The sequence below is a fragment of the Tetrao urogallus genome (genome assembly GCF_951394365.1).
Source record: "Tetrao urogallus genome assembly, chromosome: 2".
NCBI lineage: Eukaryota > Metazoa > Chordata > Aves > Galliformes > Phasianidae > Tetrao > Tetrao urogallus.
The window spans coordinates 54,738,531-54,754,971 of NC_136814.1; the positions used below are offsets into that span (position 1 = coordinate 54,738,531).

The 16,441-nt window shown below is 34.6% G+C and overlaps 1 protein-coding gene across 1 annotated transcript in view; it reads left to right on the plus strand.

Moving 5' to 3' along the window:
- The window catches only part of AHI1 (Abelson helper integration site 1), a gene marked incomplete at its 3' end in the record, with an annotated part of 84,499 nt that overhangs the window by 8,975 nt on the left and 59,083 nt on the right, over positions 1-16,441 (plus strand). Inside the window, exons 7-15 of the mRNA XM_079532790.1 lie at positions 1,736-1,831; positions 3,685-3,870; positions 4,433-4,588; positions 6,400-6,532; positions 6,870-6,993; positions 9,135-9,364; positions 11,457-11,560; positions 12,073-12,191; positions 14,928-15,058. Of these exons, the coding sequence (XP_079388916.1) occupies positions 1,736-1,831; positions 3,685-3,870; positions 4,433-4,588; positions 6,400-6,532; positions 6,870-6,993; positions 9,135-9,364; positions 11,457-11,560; positions 12,073-12,191; positions 14,928-15,058 (1,279 nt within the window). The remainder of the gene's footprint in view (positions 1-1,735; positions 1,832-3,684; positions 3,871-4,432; positions 4,589-6,399; positions 6,533-6,869; positions 6,994-9,134; positions 9,365-11,456; positions 11,561-12,072; positions 12,192-14,927; positions 15,059-16,441) is intronic.

Consider the following 16,441-nt stretch of genomic DNA (forward strand, 5'->3'; position numbering starts at 1 on the left):
CTGTAAGAATCAAGTTTTCTTATGAACTCAGCTAACAAACTCAATGTAAAGGCTCATTAAGATCACTTCAAATCATGAGGGATGATACCATGTAAAAAAAGATAACACTTTCTTTTCTACATTCATATTTGAAACATTGAATGGCTTGAGTTGGAAGGAATGTTAGGTTTTCAACCGCCTTGCTGTGGGCAGGGTTGTCACCCACCAGATCAGGTTACATAGAGCCCCATCCAACCTGGCCTTGAATGCCTTCAGGGATGGGGCACCCACAGCTTCTCTGGGCAGCCTGTGCCACTACTTCACCATCCTCTCAGTAAAGAATTCCTGTCTAACATCTGATCTGACTCTCCTTTTTCGTTTAAAAGTGTTCTCTCTTGTCCTGTCACTATGAGACTAAATAATATATATCTTTTTATAAGCTCCTTTTGAGTACAAGAAGAGCACAGTAAGCTCTTCTTAGAGTACTTCTCCTGAACAAGCCCAGGTCCCTCAGCCTTTCTGCATAGGAGAGGTTCTTCAGTGCTCTGATCATCTTCGTGGCCTCCTGGGCTGCAAGAGCACACTGCTGGCTCATGTCCAGCTTTTCATATGAGAGCCCTCAAGTCTTTCTCTGCAGGGCTGCTCTCAATGAATTCTCCCAGTCTGTACACATATCTGGGGTGGCAATTCTTGAAATATGAAAAGAAGCTTAAGTTCTTGAGGGGGGAAGGATGGGGGGAACTCAAAGACGGAGTCAGTGTGCTTGCAGCAGTGTGTCTTTTCCATTGTACCAATGAACAAGCCATTGCCCTGTTTTCTATTAACATTTTAGAAATTGTAGAGTAGGTTTTTAACATAATTTTCTGCTTAAGTATTTCAATTATTGTAAAAAGTGTATACAAAGAGAGATTCTGCAGTATTTAACTGAAATTGCAAAGCTAATATATTATTTCTTTATTCCTTGTTTTTCTAATTCAAATACCTTATATATACAATCTCACCGTCTGTTGCTTTTTTTTTTTTTAATTTTCTGTGACACTCGTAAATGAACATGTCTAGAATTAAGAGTCTCCAGTTACTTAGCACAGATCTAACTACAGTTGTGTTTAAAATTCTTTGTGGGAATTATGATGGTGGAGCCAAAAGTATGACTACACCAAAAACCTGCTGTTTGAACACCATGGTTTTTGAAGTATAACTTAGAAAATGAAATGATTGTAAGTTTTTTATATGCTTCATAAATTTAAAGGAGTTGCTATATATGAGAAGATTCTGATCTGATTAGAAAAATGAAGGCTCTTATAGGCTAACTGATGAAGTTAAGAAGGAAAATTAACTTTTTGACCGATCTTTTTCCAGTTAGATTATTTTACAGCTTGTTTTGCCTGTTAGGAATGTTATCTGTACGTATCATATGTGAACTGTAGGATTTATGTAAATTATTCATGATCTTTTTCCTTTTTTTAATTGAGGAAGAAGGGAGAAAAAAAAATGAACCTGATCTTAAAGAAAAAAAAAAAAACACTTCTTTTTTAAAACAGATCATAAATAGTCATCAGGTAAATGCAAAAGGTCCTTTTGCTTCTAATTGTGTCATTGTGTGGAGGAAGTACTTTTTTTTTTTTTTTTTTTTTGTAACTGTATAACACTGAAATCCGTAATAAATCACATCTAGTGCATTTTTAGTGGTATTTTTTTATTGCTGTAAAGTATATATTCACTAAAAGTACAGTTATATTCCTACTAATGCTTGCAGATCCTTGATTTTCTAAGTATGGATGAAGTGAGAGTCAACTCTGATGCACAAATTCAGGACTGTGGTTTCCGAAAAATCTGCTGGGCATTTCTAAAGGTATTGTGAATTTTTAAATGAAGAAAATATTAGAAATCTTTTTAATTAAATTATATAAAATAACTACTAGTAAGTGGTAAAATACTTTTGAATATTTTCAGGCAGTGGTGATGAAAAACAAGTCCTTTCCTGCCTGTTCACATCCTTCCTTCTCTCTTCTCTAGATCAAGTCCAGAGGAAATTCAGTAAAGAATAACTATTTTTTCAAGAGGGTATAGAATGTGGAATAATTTCCACATTTTATTTGCTCATCAAGAATAAGAGACTATCTTGGACAGGGAAAGTAGGAACTTGCTATTTTGAGTTGACCAGTTTTCAGAAAGACTCCCTAGCCTCATAATAAAATGACTGCCATTTTTAATTGCAGAGCTTGAGATGCTGCAGCAGTGAGATAGAGCCTGCATGTCGTGCTTTTTTAACTCTATTTAGGGGAAACTCAAGTGTCTTCGTTTGGGCTTTTAAGATCTAACAAGATTATTATATGTTTTAACCTGCTTCAGGGTTGTTAGTTTTTAACTACCTCAGTGGATGATAAATTTTGACAGCCGTGAAGCAGTCCATAACATGAGACATACAGGAGAAGATAAATGGACTGCAAGCTTACGGGAAAGCACAGGGACCTCCTGATCATTCTGTAATGATTCTTATCTCATCCCAAGATGATTCTACAGGAATCGGAATCCCCTGTCTGGGTGTGCATACAGCTAGAGCTGTGCTCCTGAATGAAAGGAAGGATGGACTTCAAGCTCATAAATACAAATAAAACTGACCTGTTCTTCATTACTGTTGCATCTGTCCGCATTATCCTTTCATCTGTCTACGAGTGTAGAAGTGTCTAGATAAATGTCAATGGCAGTAGGTACACAGAATGAAAAACATAAGTGTTAACTTCTGACTTGTTCTGACAGTATGACTTCATGTTCAGAGAGGAATTTACATCAATTTCCTCTGAAGTGTGAAATTTTTTATTATATCTTCTGCTCTGAGTCAGTCTTAGTAATGCCCTGAGCTCTAGAAATCAAAGTTATCATAGAATCACAGAATTGCCCTGGTTGGAAAAGACTTTTAAGATTATCAAGTCCAACTGCAACTTAACCATTCTACCCTAACTCTAACAACCCAAGTGTGGATGAGGAGGCAGATTTGGAAGAGATTTTTTATGGATTCACAGTCATTAAGGATTTCGGTGATTCCAGCAAATGATTATTTAAAAAAAAATAAATAAATGAGGCTGCAGAGGTCTTCCCATATGCAGGATATCATTGCTGTGCATGTGAAATATACTTTAAGAACTAGACCACTGTCTAAGTGTTAGTCTTTGTGATTTCATGATTAAGGTATTTCATTATTTCATTACCACTTTTAGGAATAATAATCTTCCCCAGAGGAAAGTGGATTTCAGAATTTATGCTATGTTCATTTGTAATATTAGAAATAATGAAAGATTTTTATTAGTTTTGTTTAAACATTTGTAGTGGAAATGTTAAGTCATGGCCTGAACCAGTGATTGAGCACCTGGTGGGAAGGTAGTGCCAACCTTGGGGAGCTCAGGTGTATGCAATGCACCTGAGTGACTGGAAGGGGTGGAGCCAGGATTCACTCCCTCCCAGGTGTCTTTTAAGGGTTGGCAGTGGAGGCAGGGGTATCTTGCTGGAATTCCTGGTTGCCTAAGGCTTTCTAATGGTGACCAGCATTTTTACTTTCATTTTTTTGCCATTGTTTCTGCATCTATGCCTACTGTGCTTGGGCTTATCCTCGCTTGCTGCAGCCTAGACCCTTCTACCCCACTGTCACTGCTGTGTTTTCAATCACATTACAGCATTACACGCTTCTCTTTTTAATCGCATTTACAGCTTGTTGGTGCAAATGGAGTTCTAAACGTTGATGGAAGACTCCGTCTGCAATTGTATTACCCACCTTCAAAGACCAGGTCACATTCAGACGTTGTTGAAGTTTATGACTGGTGGGCAAAATGTCCTAGAAGTCGTTACCCATCAACTTTATATGTTACTGTAAGAGGCATAAAACTGCCAGATCATGTAAGTTAAATTTTATGTATTTACTGGTACTAGGCTCCTACAGAAAAATCTGTGTAAATAGCTTCAGTGTGTGTCTCATATGTGTGCATGTATATAAATGCTAGCCTTGTGTGTAGAATGTAAAATAGTACATAACTAGCTATAATACAACTTTGCATCTTAAGATATTTGTTCCAAACTCAGTGCTTTGTGGCTATCTTTGGAAAAATAGATGCTTTCTCCCACTTGTAGCATTGCATATTCTGCCATTGACAGAAAATTCAGGGTATTTTCTGGAAAACAGATATTCCTTCTCATTAGGAGAAATGCTTTTTTTAGTCACTGGACTCATGCAAATGTGTAAATTCTGTGAGAGGAACAGTAAGTCACTTACTTATGAATTGCTTTAAATAAATTTCCTAATATTTGAATCTCATGTATGAGATTCTTTCCAGTCTCTTCGTTTTTTCGTCTGTAAAACAAACAACCCACTTGAAGTTAAAAGTACTTCCGAATCTTTTCAGATAAGACAATGTTTATTTTATGAACTTTTTCCCTAATAATTATTTTTTTTTGCCTTAAGGTTGCCCCTTCTTTCCATTCTATGGTGGCTGTTCAACAGGAACAAAGTAGTGCAACACTGTGTGAGCTCCGTGGGGAGGGATCTAAAAGATCATGTGAAGTCAGTTCTCTAGAGGAGAAAAAAGAGCGGCTGAAGTGGTCAAGGCTTCCTGGACAGGTGAGGTGTTTTATTTTCCTTTTGAAGTAAAACATAATTTAAAGTTTTATTACCTCTTAATAGCTTTATCTGTATGATGTGTTATGAGGCATTAAAACATGAGAGAACAAAACAACACTACTAAAAGCGCAAAATGCAAAGATCTCTCTGAGGTAGCAGAGAAAGCACAGCTTCCAACCAATATAATTCATCCAACTGTTTTTCCCAGAAGAGTCAAGTGTTTTCGTCTTCAGAATTCTCTAGGAATCTGAAAGGCTATTCAGGTACGTAAGTAAGGAAAGTAAGTAAGTTAGGAAGACAGTTCTCAAGCTTAAGCTAAATTGTACACCTACTTTCAAGGAGAACACTTCAATATATCTAAACCTTTATTTCCTAGTAATGTTTGCTAATTATAATCCTAAAGAATAGGTAAGACTGTTCCACAGTGCAGATTTTCTTGCTACAAATGGCAGGTTCCCTGAAATGTTTATTCATGTTAATGTTAATTTTCCAAAAATTGCCATTCTGCAAGTAAGTGTTTATTCAAAGAGAAGTGAAAGAAAAATCCTAAGAATATTAGTTTGCAATAAAAATAAAATTGACAGCTCCTTTATTCTTAACTAAACCTTTGTTACCAACAGTGATCTGTTTTGTGATATGATGTCCACTGAAAACATTTTTGTAATGTTAGGAGGATGTTGCTCTGAAGAATACTAAAGCCAATGTTTTTCTTAAAAAAAAAATAAATAAATAAATAAATAAAAAAAAATTCAAGGTTATTTTCTTTGTATACAGAAAAATTATTTTAAGAATAAATTATCTTTAAAATATATTTTTATCTGTCTCCATAAATATAGATAGATGATATTTTTCCAAAATGCTCTATTGTGAACTGAGTTTCCTATGAAATATTTTTATATGAACTCAAGCTATATGAAGTGTAAGTAAAATGTGTGGTTTTTTTTTTTTTTGGAAGCTGAAGTTGATTCAACGTTGTAATCTTTTAATTTAAAGAGAGGTTAAAAAGAAAAAATACACCTCCTCACATATATAGTTTTTACCAAGATGCATTTACTTGTATTCTTAAGTGACGAACATATACTAAATTATTTCATAAGCAGATCATAAGAATATTTGTATATTTTAAGTGCATAGAAATCTGTTCATTTGTCATTCTGAAAAATAAATCAAATTTAGGTTAAATAGTCAAATGACTATTCTGGTTTGTTTAGTTTCTCTTAAGTTTTGAATTTAGTTTTGAGGAAAAAGCCCATGGATAAAAGAGGTGTTTTAAGAGATGATAAAACACTAATACCAATATAACTTTTTGACAGTTAAACATTGGAAAAATATTAATAATGGGGAATTACAATACCAATGAGGAATGCTGAAGGTGATTTGGCAGACCAAACTTTTGTGTGCCTGTGGTTAGTTTTCTGAGTTCACACTGCAGCTATTAAATTACTGAAAGTTTTACTTAGACTACTTAATGAAACTTGAGTTGCTAACTCCATAGCATATAATATGAATGATAGTCATAGCTAAGTGTATCTTAAAATGAAGGACGTTTTCTTTTTAGTTTTCCTTGAGTTTTAAAGACTTGTCAGTTGTATATTCATTTCTGTTAGACAAGCTAAATGTGGTGGAAGTTACACAGAACTCTCTCTATTTATGAGGTTGATTTTTTTTTTTTTTTTTTTTTTCTTTTGAATTCCCTTCAAATATTAGTAGTTTTTGAAAACTTATGCAAGACAAGAGCTGAGAAAGTGTTTTGAGTGTTGTTCAGTCAATATTTATAACTCTGTAATCCCAATTCTTGTCTGAAAAGCTAGGCTTGTCGCATTCCAAACAAACATCTGTTTTCACTGCGAGGTGGAGATATGGGCTGTTTGTGTATTCGTTTCTCTCATGATGGAAGAACCCTGGCAGCAGCATGTGCAGGAAAGAATGGCTATCCCATTGCTTGTAAGTTAAAACTGTGGAGTATTTTTCTATAACTAATGTACTTTATCTTAACTGTGGTTTTAATAATTTAAACCTGTTGGGCCCAGTATCTGAAGAGTTAGGAAGGGTTAAAACATCTGTGACATCTGTGAACCACTAGATGGAAGTGTATGCTTGCTGTCCATGCACATCTAGCAACTGTTTGTTACTGTTTTCTGAAAATGAGAATGTAAAGAAAATAAACTAACTTGTACTAGCAAAAACTCAGCCTCAGGTTAGACTAATCTTTGCTTTATTTGTGTACAATTGATTGTTAATGCTTTCAAAATGTTTATTGTTCTATTTAAACTTTCATTAGTGTATGAAATTCCTTCTGGACAGTTCCTGAGAGAATTCTATGGTCACCTTAACATAGTGTATGATCTTTGTTGGTCAAAGGACAGTCAACACCTTCTTACTGCATCCTCTGATGGTACTGTCAGGTACGTATGATAGAAATCTTCTGGTAGATAGCTTCAGCAGCATGAAAGAAATTGACACAATTTTGTGTGTATATATTTGAGAGTAAAACTTTCACAAAAAATAGTAGTATCTAAATGTAAAGCCCAGCAAACCAATGAATAAAAAAGGCTCTATGTTTCAAGAAATCATTGACGCAATTGGAATATTCTGTCCTTGCAGAAACTGACATTGTGTACTCTACATTAAACTTGCAAATTTGTACCTGAGGCAGGAAATAGAAAATCTAAAATTTCTGAAATGTGTTTGAATCTGCCATTTTGCACGTATGTAAATTTTGATTTTTCTGGACATATGGCTAAATATTGCAACTTAAATTGCCATAATTAGAATTGGACTGTCTTATTTCAATGTCTGAATGTGTACACACATTCCTCAACAATTAAAAAGTGTTCTACCATGCGGTGTTAACACTAAAATCCTAATCAGTTTGAGGTTTAGAAGCAAAACTCTCAAAACTGTAGAAAACAGGAAAATATGCCCATGACACTGCAGAATTTTGTTATGAGCAACTTCATAGATTTTCATAGGCTTTCTTTTTTTTTTTTTTTTTTTTTTTTTTTTTTTTTTAAGTTCTTCAGATCCCTATCTGTTGCTTCTGTTACGCAATTCAGTAATGCTACAGGGAGTTGCATAATTAAAATACCAGAAGAATTGTTAAATGATATATATGTGGAGCTTTTTTGCTATCCCCCTATCTTTTTCTGTGTATGAATAAAGAGAATATTTTATTTTATTTGGACTGGGGTAAAATAAGGTTTTTTTTATATTACAAGAGGTGTCGGTTTCAGTTGTTTATATTTATTTGTATGAATGCCATGAATGTTCCTAAATTCTTGAATTTGTGGCAGCAAGATGAAACTGCAGCCATCTACCTCCTTTTCTGTGTGCTATGCGTAGTCATAGTATGAGTTATTTCCTGTGTTTATTGCCCACTGCCTTCAAAGTGACTCAGTTCAGGAAAGAATTTTCTTCTTTATCCCTTAATGTTGGAATTACTTGACTTTTGAAACATATTAGAATTAAAGGATGAGCGGGGAAAGAACCTTTGTTATTTTAAAGTCATATTAGTTTATTACCTGGATCATCACTCAGAGAGTTGTACAAAAGACTGAAGGGAAAACTCAGAAGTTAATCCTTCTTTATACAATGTCTTCTACTGGCAATGCTGCCTTTGAGCCTACCTAAGATTTAATATCTCATTATTTCTGAGCAATAAGTAAGCTTTTCTGCTGTTAGAGCAAAACCATTCTAAGAAAGGTTTGTGACTTTGTACATTAAGTTGCAAGTTAATAGATGTACTCTTAGTGACTGTAACTTTGTAATGAGCTCACCTCAGAGTGATATTAGAATTCTTCAGCATTTGCTGGAAACAAAACCTCAAACTAAGCACTCAAACAATTAGATTCCACATTGTAACTGTGTGCTCTCTGCAGTGTGCTATCTGCCTCTATTTCATAGTCCGTGTACCATTGCATTTATGGGTTCATCTTAGGAAAAGGCTCAACAGATGAGCATGAAACAACACTTCTTAAGAAAAACTTGATATTACAGCTGTGGATAGTGAAGGACAGGAAATAAACTCGGTTCTTACTATGCATTTATCTGAAGAAAATGTCTTTGAGATCATGATCGCCACTGTATGGTAGATAATTGCTTTTAAAATTTTCTGGGTTTTTAATTTTTTTTATTGGTTCTGAATGCGCATTTGTGAGTTGTGCTTTTATTCTTTTTTTACTTCTATTTTGTTTTTATTGTAATGATACCTCACTTTTAATAATGTGTTTATAACTGAAGGAAAAAACCCAAGCCATTCCATGAAATACCTGGTGTATTTTAAAATGTGCAAAATATCCATTAAATAAGTACTCCTGAATTTACCTAGAAGACAGAGTATTATGTGAGGTATTAGACGTACCTTAATTCTTGTTTGAAAATAGCTTATTAGAGGATTATATGTGGAACAAATTGGGATGATTAAAAATGGCTGTTAAGTGTTTGCAAGCATTTGACTTTAGAACCACTAGCATAAAGTAAGGCATCAGTTTTACCCATGTATATGATTGCTTTATTCAGTAGATATCCTAACATTTTTTCCTTTTAGAATGTGGAAGATTGAAACACAAGTTGCATCTGCAGTGAAGGTTTTCCCTCATCCTTCATTTGTTTACACTGCTAAGTACCACCCAGTTTCTGACTCTTTGGTGGTGACAGGATGTTATGATGCTGTAATTAGAATATGGAATGCCAGTGTGAAAGAAATCCATGGGCAACTGCTACAAGAGCTTGATGGTCACAAAAGTTTCATCAACACGCTTTGTTTTGATACTGAAGGTATATACCTGGTATTACTTCTTCAAATATTACTTACTTCAACTGAAGACCAGTTTTGTGCAACTTGATTTATTTCCTAGAAGCAATGTGAAATGCTATGATAAAATCATTTTAGTTCTGTTTGTAATTAATATATTAGTATTGTGTGTTATTTGGAACTACTTTGGATAAGCACAAAAGGGACATGTAGTTCCTGATGTAATTGAAGGGTAATCAGGAATGGTAAGCATAGAAAAGATGTAGTCACTCAGCAGTGATGACTGGACAAATTTTGATAGCAATTTAAGTTTGCATTGTCCCTGTAACTATCTAATATTTGCTGGTTAATATTTTGTATATATTGCAGCAAAAAAATAGCAGAAGATAAAGTACAGATACTGCTATTCAGAGGATGCAAATGCAAAAGTATGCTGGTGGAAAGCCTGGTAGCTAGTGTAGAGAGGTAAATAGGGGAAAAAAAGCATGTTTGGATAAGGAATTGAAGAATTACGTAATCATTTAAGAGCAGAAGCAGGAAGTTTGAAACCAGATTGAAAGAACTCTCAGCACTTGAAAAGATTACGTGATCAGAACAGTAACAAAGACAGATGCTCTGTGTTGTTTGAAGTTGCCGACTAGAAACAAATAAAAAATAGAATAACAGAAATAAGACTGAGAATTTTAATGCTCTGCTGAAGTGGAAAGGTGGTGAGATAAGAGGGCAGAGATTAGTTCAAATGTTGTGAAGAATGTTAACTGGTAGATTAACAGCTGAAAGTGGGTAGTGTCACAGGTGCACTGACATAATTCTCTGGTTGGTGGGGAGAGTTGAAAATAGGTGAATGAATAATGTACTTGAAAGTATTTGACTTTGGGTATTAGTGACTTCCTTAGTAGTTGTGTGATTTGTTTTTGGAAATATTATTGGTTATAGTTTCTAAGTAGAGGAAATTGTTGCGTTTTTCCTAAGCAGAATTTGTGCCTAAGTTAAGATCAACTATTGGAACGTGTTCAAGTTGCTCTTGGGGAATATATAGATAAGCATGAGATGGTCATCACTATCATTCACTATCAATAAAAGCTGGGGAATTAAGGGATTGAGCAAAGCCCTGTGGAAAAAGACTTAAGACAACTGGTGGCTGGCAGGTGGTCAGACTGAATAGCTATGTACCTTCTCAGCCCAGAAACCAACTGTATCCTGGGCTGCATTTTAAAAAAAAAAAAAAAAAAAAAAAAAAGTGTGGCCATCAGGATGAGGGAGGTGATCCTCCTCCTCTACTCTGTGTTGATGAGACTTCACTTGGAGTACTGCATCCAGATGTGGAGTCCTCACTATCGGAGAGACATGGACCTGTTGGATTGTGTCCAGAGGAGGGCCACAAAAATGATCTAAATGATGGAACTCCTCTCCTATGAGTACAGGCTGTGAGAGCTAGGGCTGTTCAGATTGGAGAAGGCTCATAGGAGACCTGAGAGCAACCTTTTGGTATCTGAAAGGAGGCTGTAAGCAAAAAACGGACTGACTCTTTAGCAGGATCTGTTGTGGAAGGACAAGGTTTCAAACCTTGTGAAAGGAAATGGTTTCAAACTGAAGGAGGGAAGATTGAGACTGAATATAAGGAAAAAGGTGTTGTTTTTTGTTGTTGTTGCTTTTTAACTATAAGGGTTGTGAAGCACTGGAGCTGGTTGCCCAGAGATGTAGGTGACCTGTCCCTGAAGATAAGCAAGGACAGACTGGAGGGGACTCTAAGCAACCTGATCTAGCTGTAGGTGTCCTTGTTCATTGGAGGAGGGTTGGACTACATGACCTTTAAATGTTCCTTCCAACTCATGATTCTCTGTAACACTCACTGAGCTATGAATGTTCATTTTTAGCATATGAATAGAAAATGAATGAATTTAATAAAATTTTTAGCATCCTAGTGTCTAACTTATTTTACTTATGCTAGATTTAGCAAATGTGTTTTGTACTGACTATGTCATAGCAAAACATGAAGTAATTTGTTTTTGCCTATTCCTGAAAATAATAGAAGAAGCTTTCTTTTTGTTCATAACTCCTTGTCTTTATTTGTTCTTTTGTATGGTTTTCTGAGACGATATTTTTATTTCACAGGGCTCCACATGTTCTCAGGAGATAGTTCAGGACTGATAATAGTTTGGGATACATCTGTGAAAGGAAGTTCTCAATGCCTGTTTCAACACTGGAGAATTAATAAAGTATACAGGTTTCTTAAACTAGCATTGTAATTTTTATGTGAAGTGTTGCAAATCTAGTCACTTGATTAGAATTCATTGTTTAACTGGAAATAACTTGTTAACAATACAAAATCATGTTGTGATTCATTGACAGCATTTTTGAATTATTTCACACGTTTAATTTTGGCATATAAAACATGAAAATGCTTGAGGTTTAATAATGTCATATTAACAGATATATGTGAATTCATTAGATTTATTCACTAGAGAAAACAGCACAGTCACCTTTGTTAATACCTTTGAGGCCTAGTGTTCAGCCAGTGTTTCTGTCATCAGCTGTGTTTCAGAAGCTCACTCGTAATAGAATCTGCCTTGTGGTTATGAAAGGCTGATTGCTTAGGGATCTAGGATCAAACATTTTCCTTAACCGAATAGAGTGAAGAGAGCAGGAAAAGAGCAATGGAAGAGAAAAAAGAATAATAATGTTTACAAACTTGAGTATTAAAACACAACTTCTTCTCATCTTTCTGTAGGAAATAAAAGAAAATGATCTTAAAGGAATTCCAATAAATCATTTGGAGGTGCATCCAAATGGAAGACGTTTATTAATCCATGCCAAAGACAGTACCCTGAGAATTACTGATCTCAGAATGTAAGTAGATTTGGGTATTACTGTATGGTTACTTTTATTTTAAAATTTTCTTAGTGGAGAAATTGGATTCCATAAAACTGCTAGATGTATGATTGTGAAGAAGAGAGATGTCCTAATAATTAAAGGTTAGAAATATTAGTGTTGGAAAATCATCTCAAAACACTGTTGCATTGTAGGCCTTCTGTGTGAGGTTGGGTATGCCTTTTGGAATAAAATTGCTAAAAATGACTAGATGTCTTAAGCTCCAGAGTCAACATGAAAAATAACACTCTAATCTCCTGAAGATTGCATTCCCTTCTAGAAATGAAATCTAGGCCTGAGAGTAACTTTGAAATTTTAACATTCATATATTTTTCTTAGTTTCATATTGGGAAGTGCCTGGAAAAGTGTTTTCATGTGAAAAGTATAATGAAGATTGTCATCATATATATTGAATAATGCAATTATGTACATATTATGGTTGTATTGAGCAGGTGGTGAGATTTTTTTAAACCTAATTCTTGATTACTTTCTTCTTTTAATAGTTGTGAATGTAATGCTCTACTAATAGATTGCAAGAAATGAGGTTGACAAAATCACTGGAGTTAGTGAGGTTGGATGGGACCTGAAGAGTGTCTAACTCAACCCCACTAATCAAAGGACAAGAGTAGGTTGCTCAGGGCATTGTCCAATTGTGTTTTGAGTGTTTCCAAAGAATAAAAGTCCGTGACTTCTGTAAGCAGCATGGTCTAGTGTTTGTACATCTTCAAAGTATGAAGAAAAAAAAAAAGCTTAGGCTGTAAATGGAATATCATATATTTCAGCTTGTGGCAGCATGAGAAACTTGTAATGGCCTACTTCCTCCAGAGATCTCACTACTGGATATATTGGATTGTGTGTTTGAGCTAGCTGAAGGCTTTCTAGTCCTAAAAGTGACTCTTTATTTGTTACTGTAAATGGTAAATTATAATGACTGTGCTAGAAGGTTAAACTCAATGAAAGCCTGAAATCTGTAGATGAACTGAAGTAACTTGTAGCCTTTTTTATAAAGTTGATGTTGATGTCCTATCAGAACCATTTCAGAATCGTGAAGAGAGTTTAGTTTCAGAGAGAAAATTGGAGATGCATATTTAATCTCTATAAGGAGTTAACATGATATGCAATTGCACAATTGTTTTAAGTCATCTTATCGGTAGAATACAGCACACCTTTAGCCATGTATTCCTAGTATTTTCTGTTTATCAGCTCTAGAGATCTTTGCAGGGTAAGTCAGATCAGTGAACTGATCCAGCTGAAAATCAACCTACAAAAGCAAATGATTAATATTAATTTAAATCAGTTATCTAATCTAACTCATCTGATAGCTGCTAATACACTAGAGAAATGAGGTAGAGCCTGGGAAAATAAGGGTGGAGAGGTTAGCAGCAGGACTACTGCTTTGACCTCAGCCACAGTTACACTGGCTTAAATCTATCAATAAACCACAGAGTCAGATACCCAGGAATGATAAGTTTGCACGTCATCATTAACTCTTCATTCCGTGCATGAGAAAAGAGGGGGTGGAGGTCACAGATCAGCACAATTCACTTTGGCGGCTAGTTGTTCTGAACTGTCCTCTTTCAACTTCCGTATTTTTATCTTTTTGGACAGTGCTGTCCTGTCACTCAGGTATGTGATCAGCATTTTGTTTCGGACATTAGGGTTTCTTTCATATACAGGTTAGTTTCACATCATATAGAGCATCTCAGAGATACTGTCTTTTTGTTCACACAACCTAAACTCTCGCTTGGGAAAATATGTTCTTGCAATATGATCTTCAAAGCATCCAAAGATTGCCAAACGTAATCATATCTCAGATATATTTATTCAGAATATTGTTAAAAGTAATGCTCTGTCTTGTAATATAAATCACATTGCAGTTCTCCCAGCATATGTCCATTGCTTCTGCAGTAACCTTTTAAAAATTACTGTCCTCTTTGAGGGCTGTTTTTAGCCTATAACTATTTTTCTTGCCTCAAAATCTGCATCACAATATAATTTCTTTCTTCACTTTGCACTTCTATACCTCTTCTAGCTGTATGTGATGTTGGAGGTCTCTTGCAAGCTGGGCTGCTGGTTTAAATCCTCTTGCCAGTTCTGTCTTACGTGATGCTTACAACTTATTTAACAAACTAGTTTATTTTTAGATCATTATGACTATGCTGACCAGTAGTTTCTCAGTGATGAAGATTCCTACTCTTAAATAGGAAAATGGTATTAAAATATTAACATCAACAGTAAAAGATGTTTGTCTAAAATTTGTTGATTCTTCTGCTGCTTTTGTAATGAAGTAAATAATAGTCTGAAAAGTGTAATGGGAGATGCTAGATAAATTTACGCATTACTGAGTTGCAGTTAAACTCAAAAAGCATAATGAAAATATATTTGGCAGAGCTTGGAATAATAGTACTAATTTCCACATTTTCTTTGAAGCCCTGAATCAAGAAAATTTGAATACCTATATCTGTATCTATTCTCTATATCTAAGTATATACTTTTTTTTTTTTAATGAAAGATAAAAATATACATGTGTAATTTCAAGTTCATTAAAAAAGTAGGGAAAATGAAGGGTAAGAGTTGCACTCAGCAAGAAGTGGGTGCTTGTATATTTACTTGAGAATCACTGTTTATTTTTCTGAGATACAGGAAGGAACTGAGACAAGAAGTTGTCTAAAATGGAAGTATTTTCTACATTTACAGACTATTCTTTATTTTCAGCTTGGCTACAAAGAAGTATATAGGTGCTACAAATTACAGAGAGAAGATTCACAGCACTTTAACACCATGTGGTACGTTTCTTTTTTCTGGAAGCGAAGATGGAAAAGCTTATGTGTGGAATCCAGAGACAGGTAATTGTCTTACGATTTTAACTGAATTTGTCAAGATTGAGAGGAAAGGATTCTCTAAGCTTTACTGAAACGCTTTTGATATCAGATGAAACCATCAGTAAGATGTTCTTAAATCTTGGAGCCTTAGCTCCATCTTTTAAGTAGTTGTTGTTAATTTCTAATATCTAATTCTTTAGAGGAAACAAATAGGCAGAGATAGAATTTGTGGTATTCAGCAGGAGTGGAGCACCTTAAGCCGAGCTGCAGTTCCACAGTTCATTTGTGCAGATAAGCATCTTGAAATACACAAAAATGTTTTAAGTCAAATCAGTTATTTTGTTGATTGTTTTGATTTGATTTGTGTTTGGGTGGTTGTTGTGCTTTTTCTTTTTTAGTTTGGGGATTAGGCTTTTGTTGTACAACACGTTTCTCATTTCCCAGGGCTGGAGATTCTGAGTGTGTTAGGCCTTTGGAGTAAATTCATAAATTATTCCTCAGACTTAATAATTTTAAAATAACTTTACTACCAAAATATTTCTGGAATATATCTAGATGAGAAAAGATAAAGACTTTGTAATCTTGACTGTATGAGGTAATAGCAAAAAAAAAAAAAAAAAAAAAAAAACCAGCAGTAGGTAACAAGCGCTCTCTAGTTTTCTTGACAAAAACTTGTCCTTGATTATGATGTGAAGAATTTTTTAAAAGGAAAAATACTAAGACATTTAAAACTGGTAGCTAGCCAGCAGTTTCATTTTGGATTTCTTTCCACGTTTCCAACTAGATCAGCTCACATCCATGCCACTACATGATTTGTCTCAAAACTTAATATAAGTAGATAAATATGATACGGGAGAGAGAGACTGTGTTAATATATTTTCATTCAGCTTTCACTCTTTCTTACTCAATGTACCATGTATATATTCACACACAATGTACACAATGTGATCATCTGAAACACAAATTTTATTTCATTTTTTTAATAACGTTCACATCTACAACTAAGATAGATATCAGTGGTGAAATAAAAGCACAAGCTTTTATTTCATTACATGTGCTATGTAACACCACCTTTCCAGAACTTGCTTAACAGAACAGCACAATTCAGCTAACCTGATGCATCCTCTGGGGTTTCCTGTAGCTGTTGCAACACCTCTAACCTTTCTGACTTCTTGAATAACTCAAAAACTTGCAGTGCTTTTTGTTTGTTTTGTGTCACGTAATACCTTTCAATAAGGAAATTATATAAAGAATGTTTATTTAGAGTAGTGGTCAGTACATTTAAAAAATATGAGCCTTAACCAATTCAAGAAGTAGTATATTCTTTAAGTACCTGATTTTTTTTTTTTTCTATCCTACAGTAATATATCATTTTAGTTGTTCAGCTGAATGTTTGACTCTATTTTA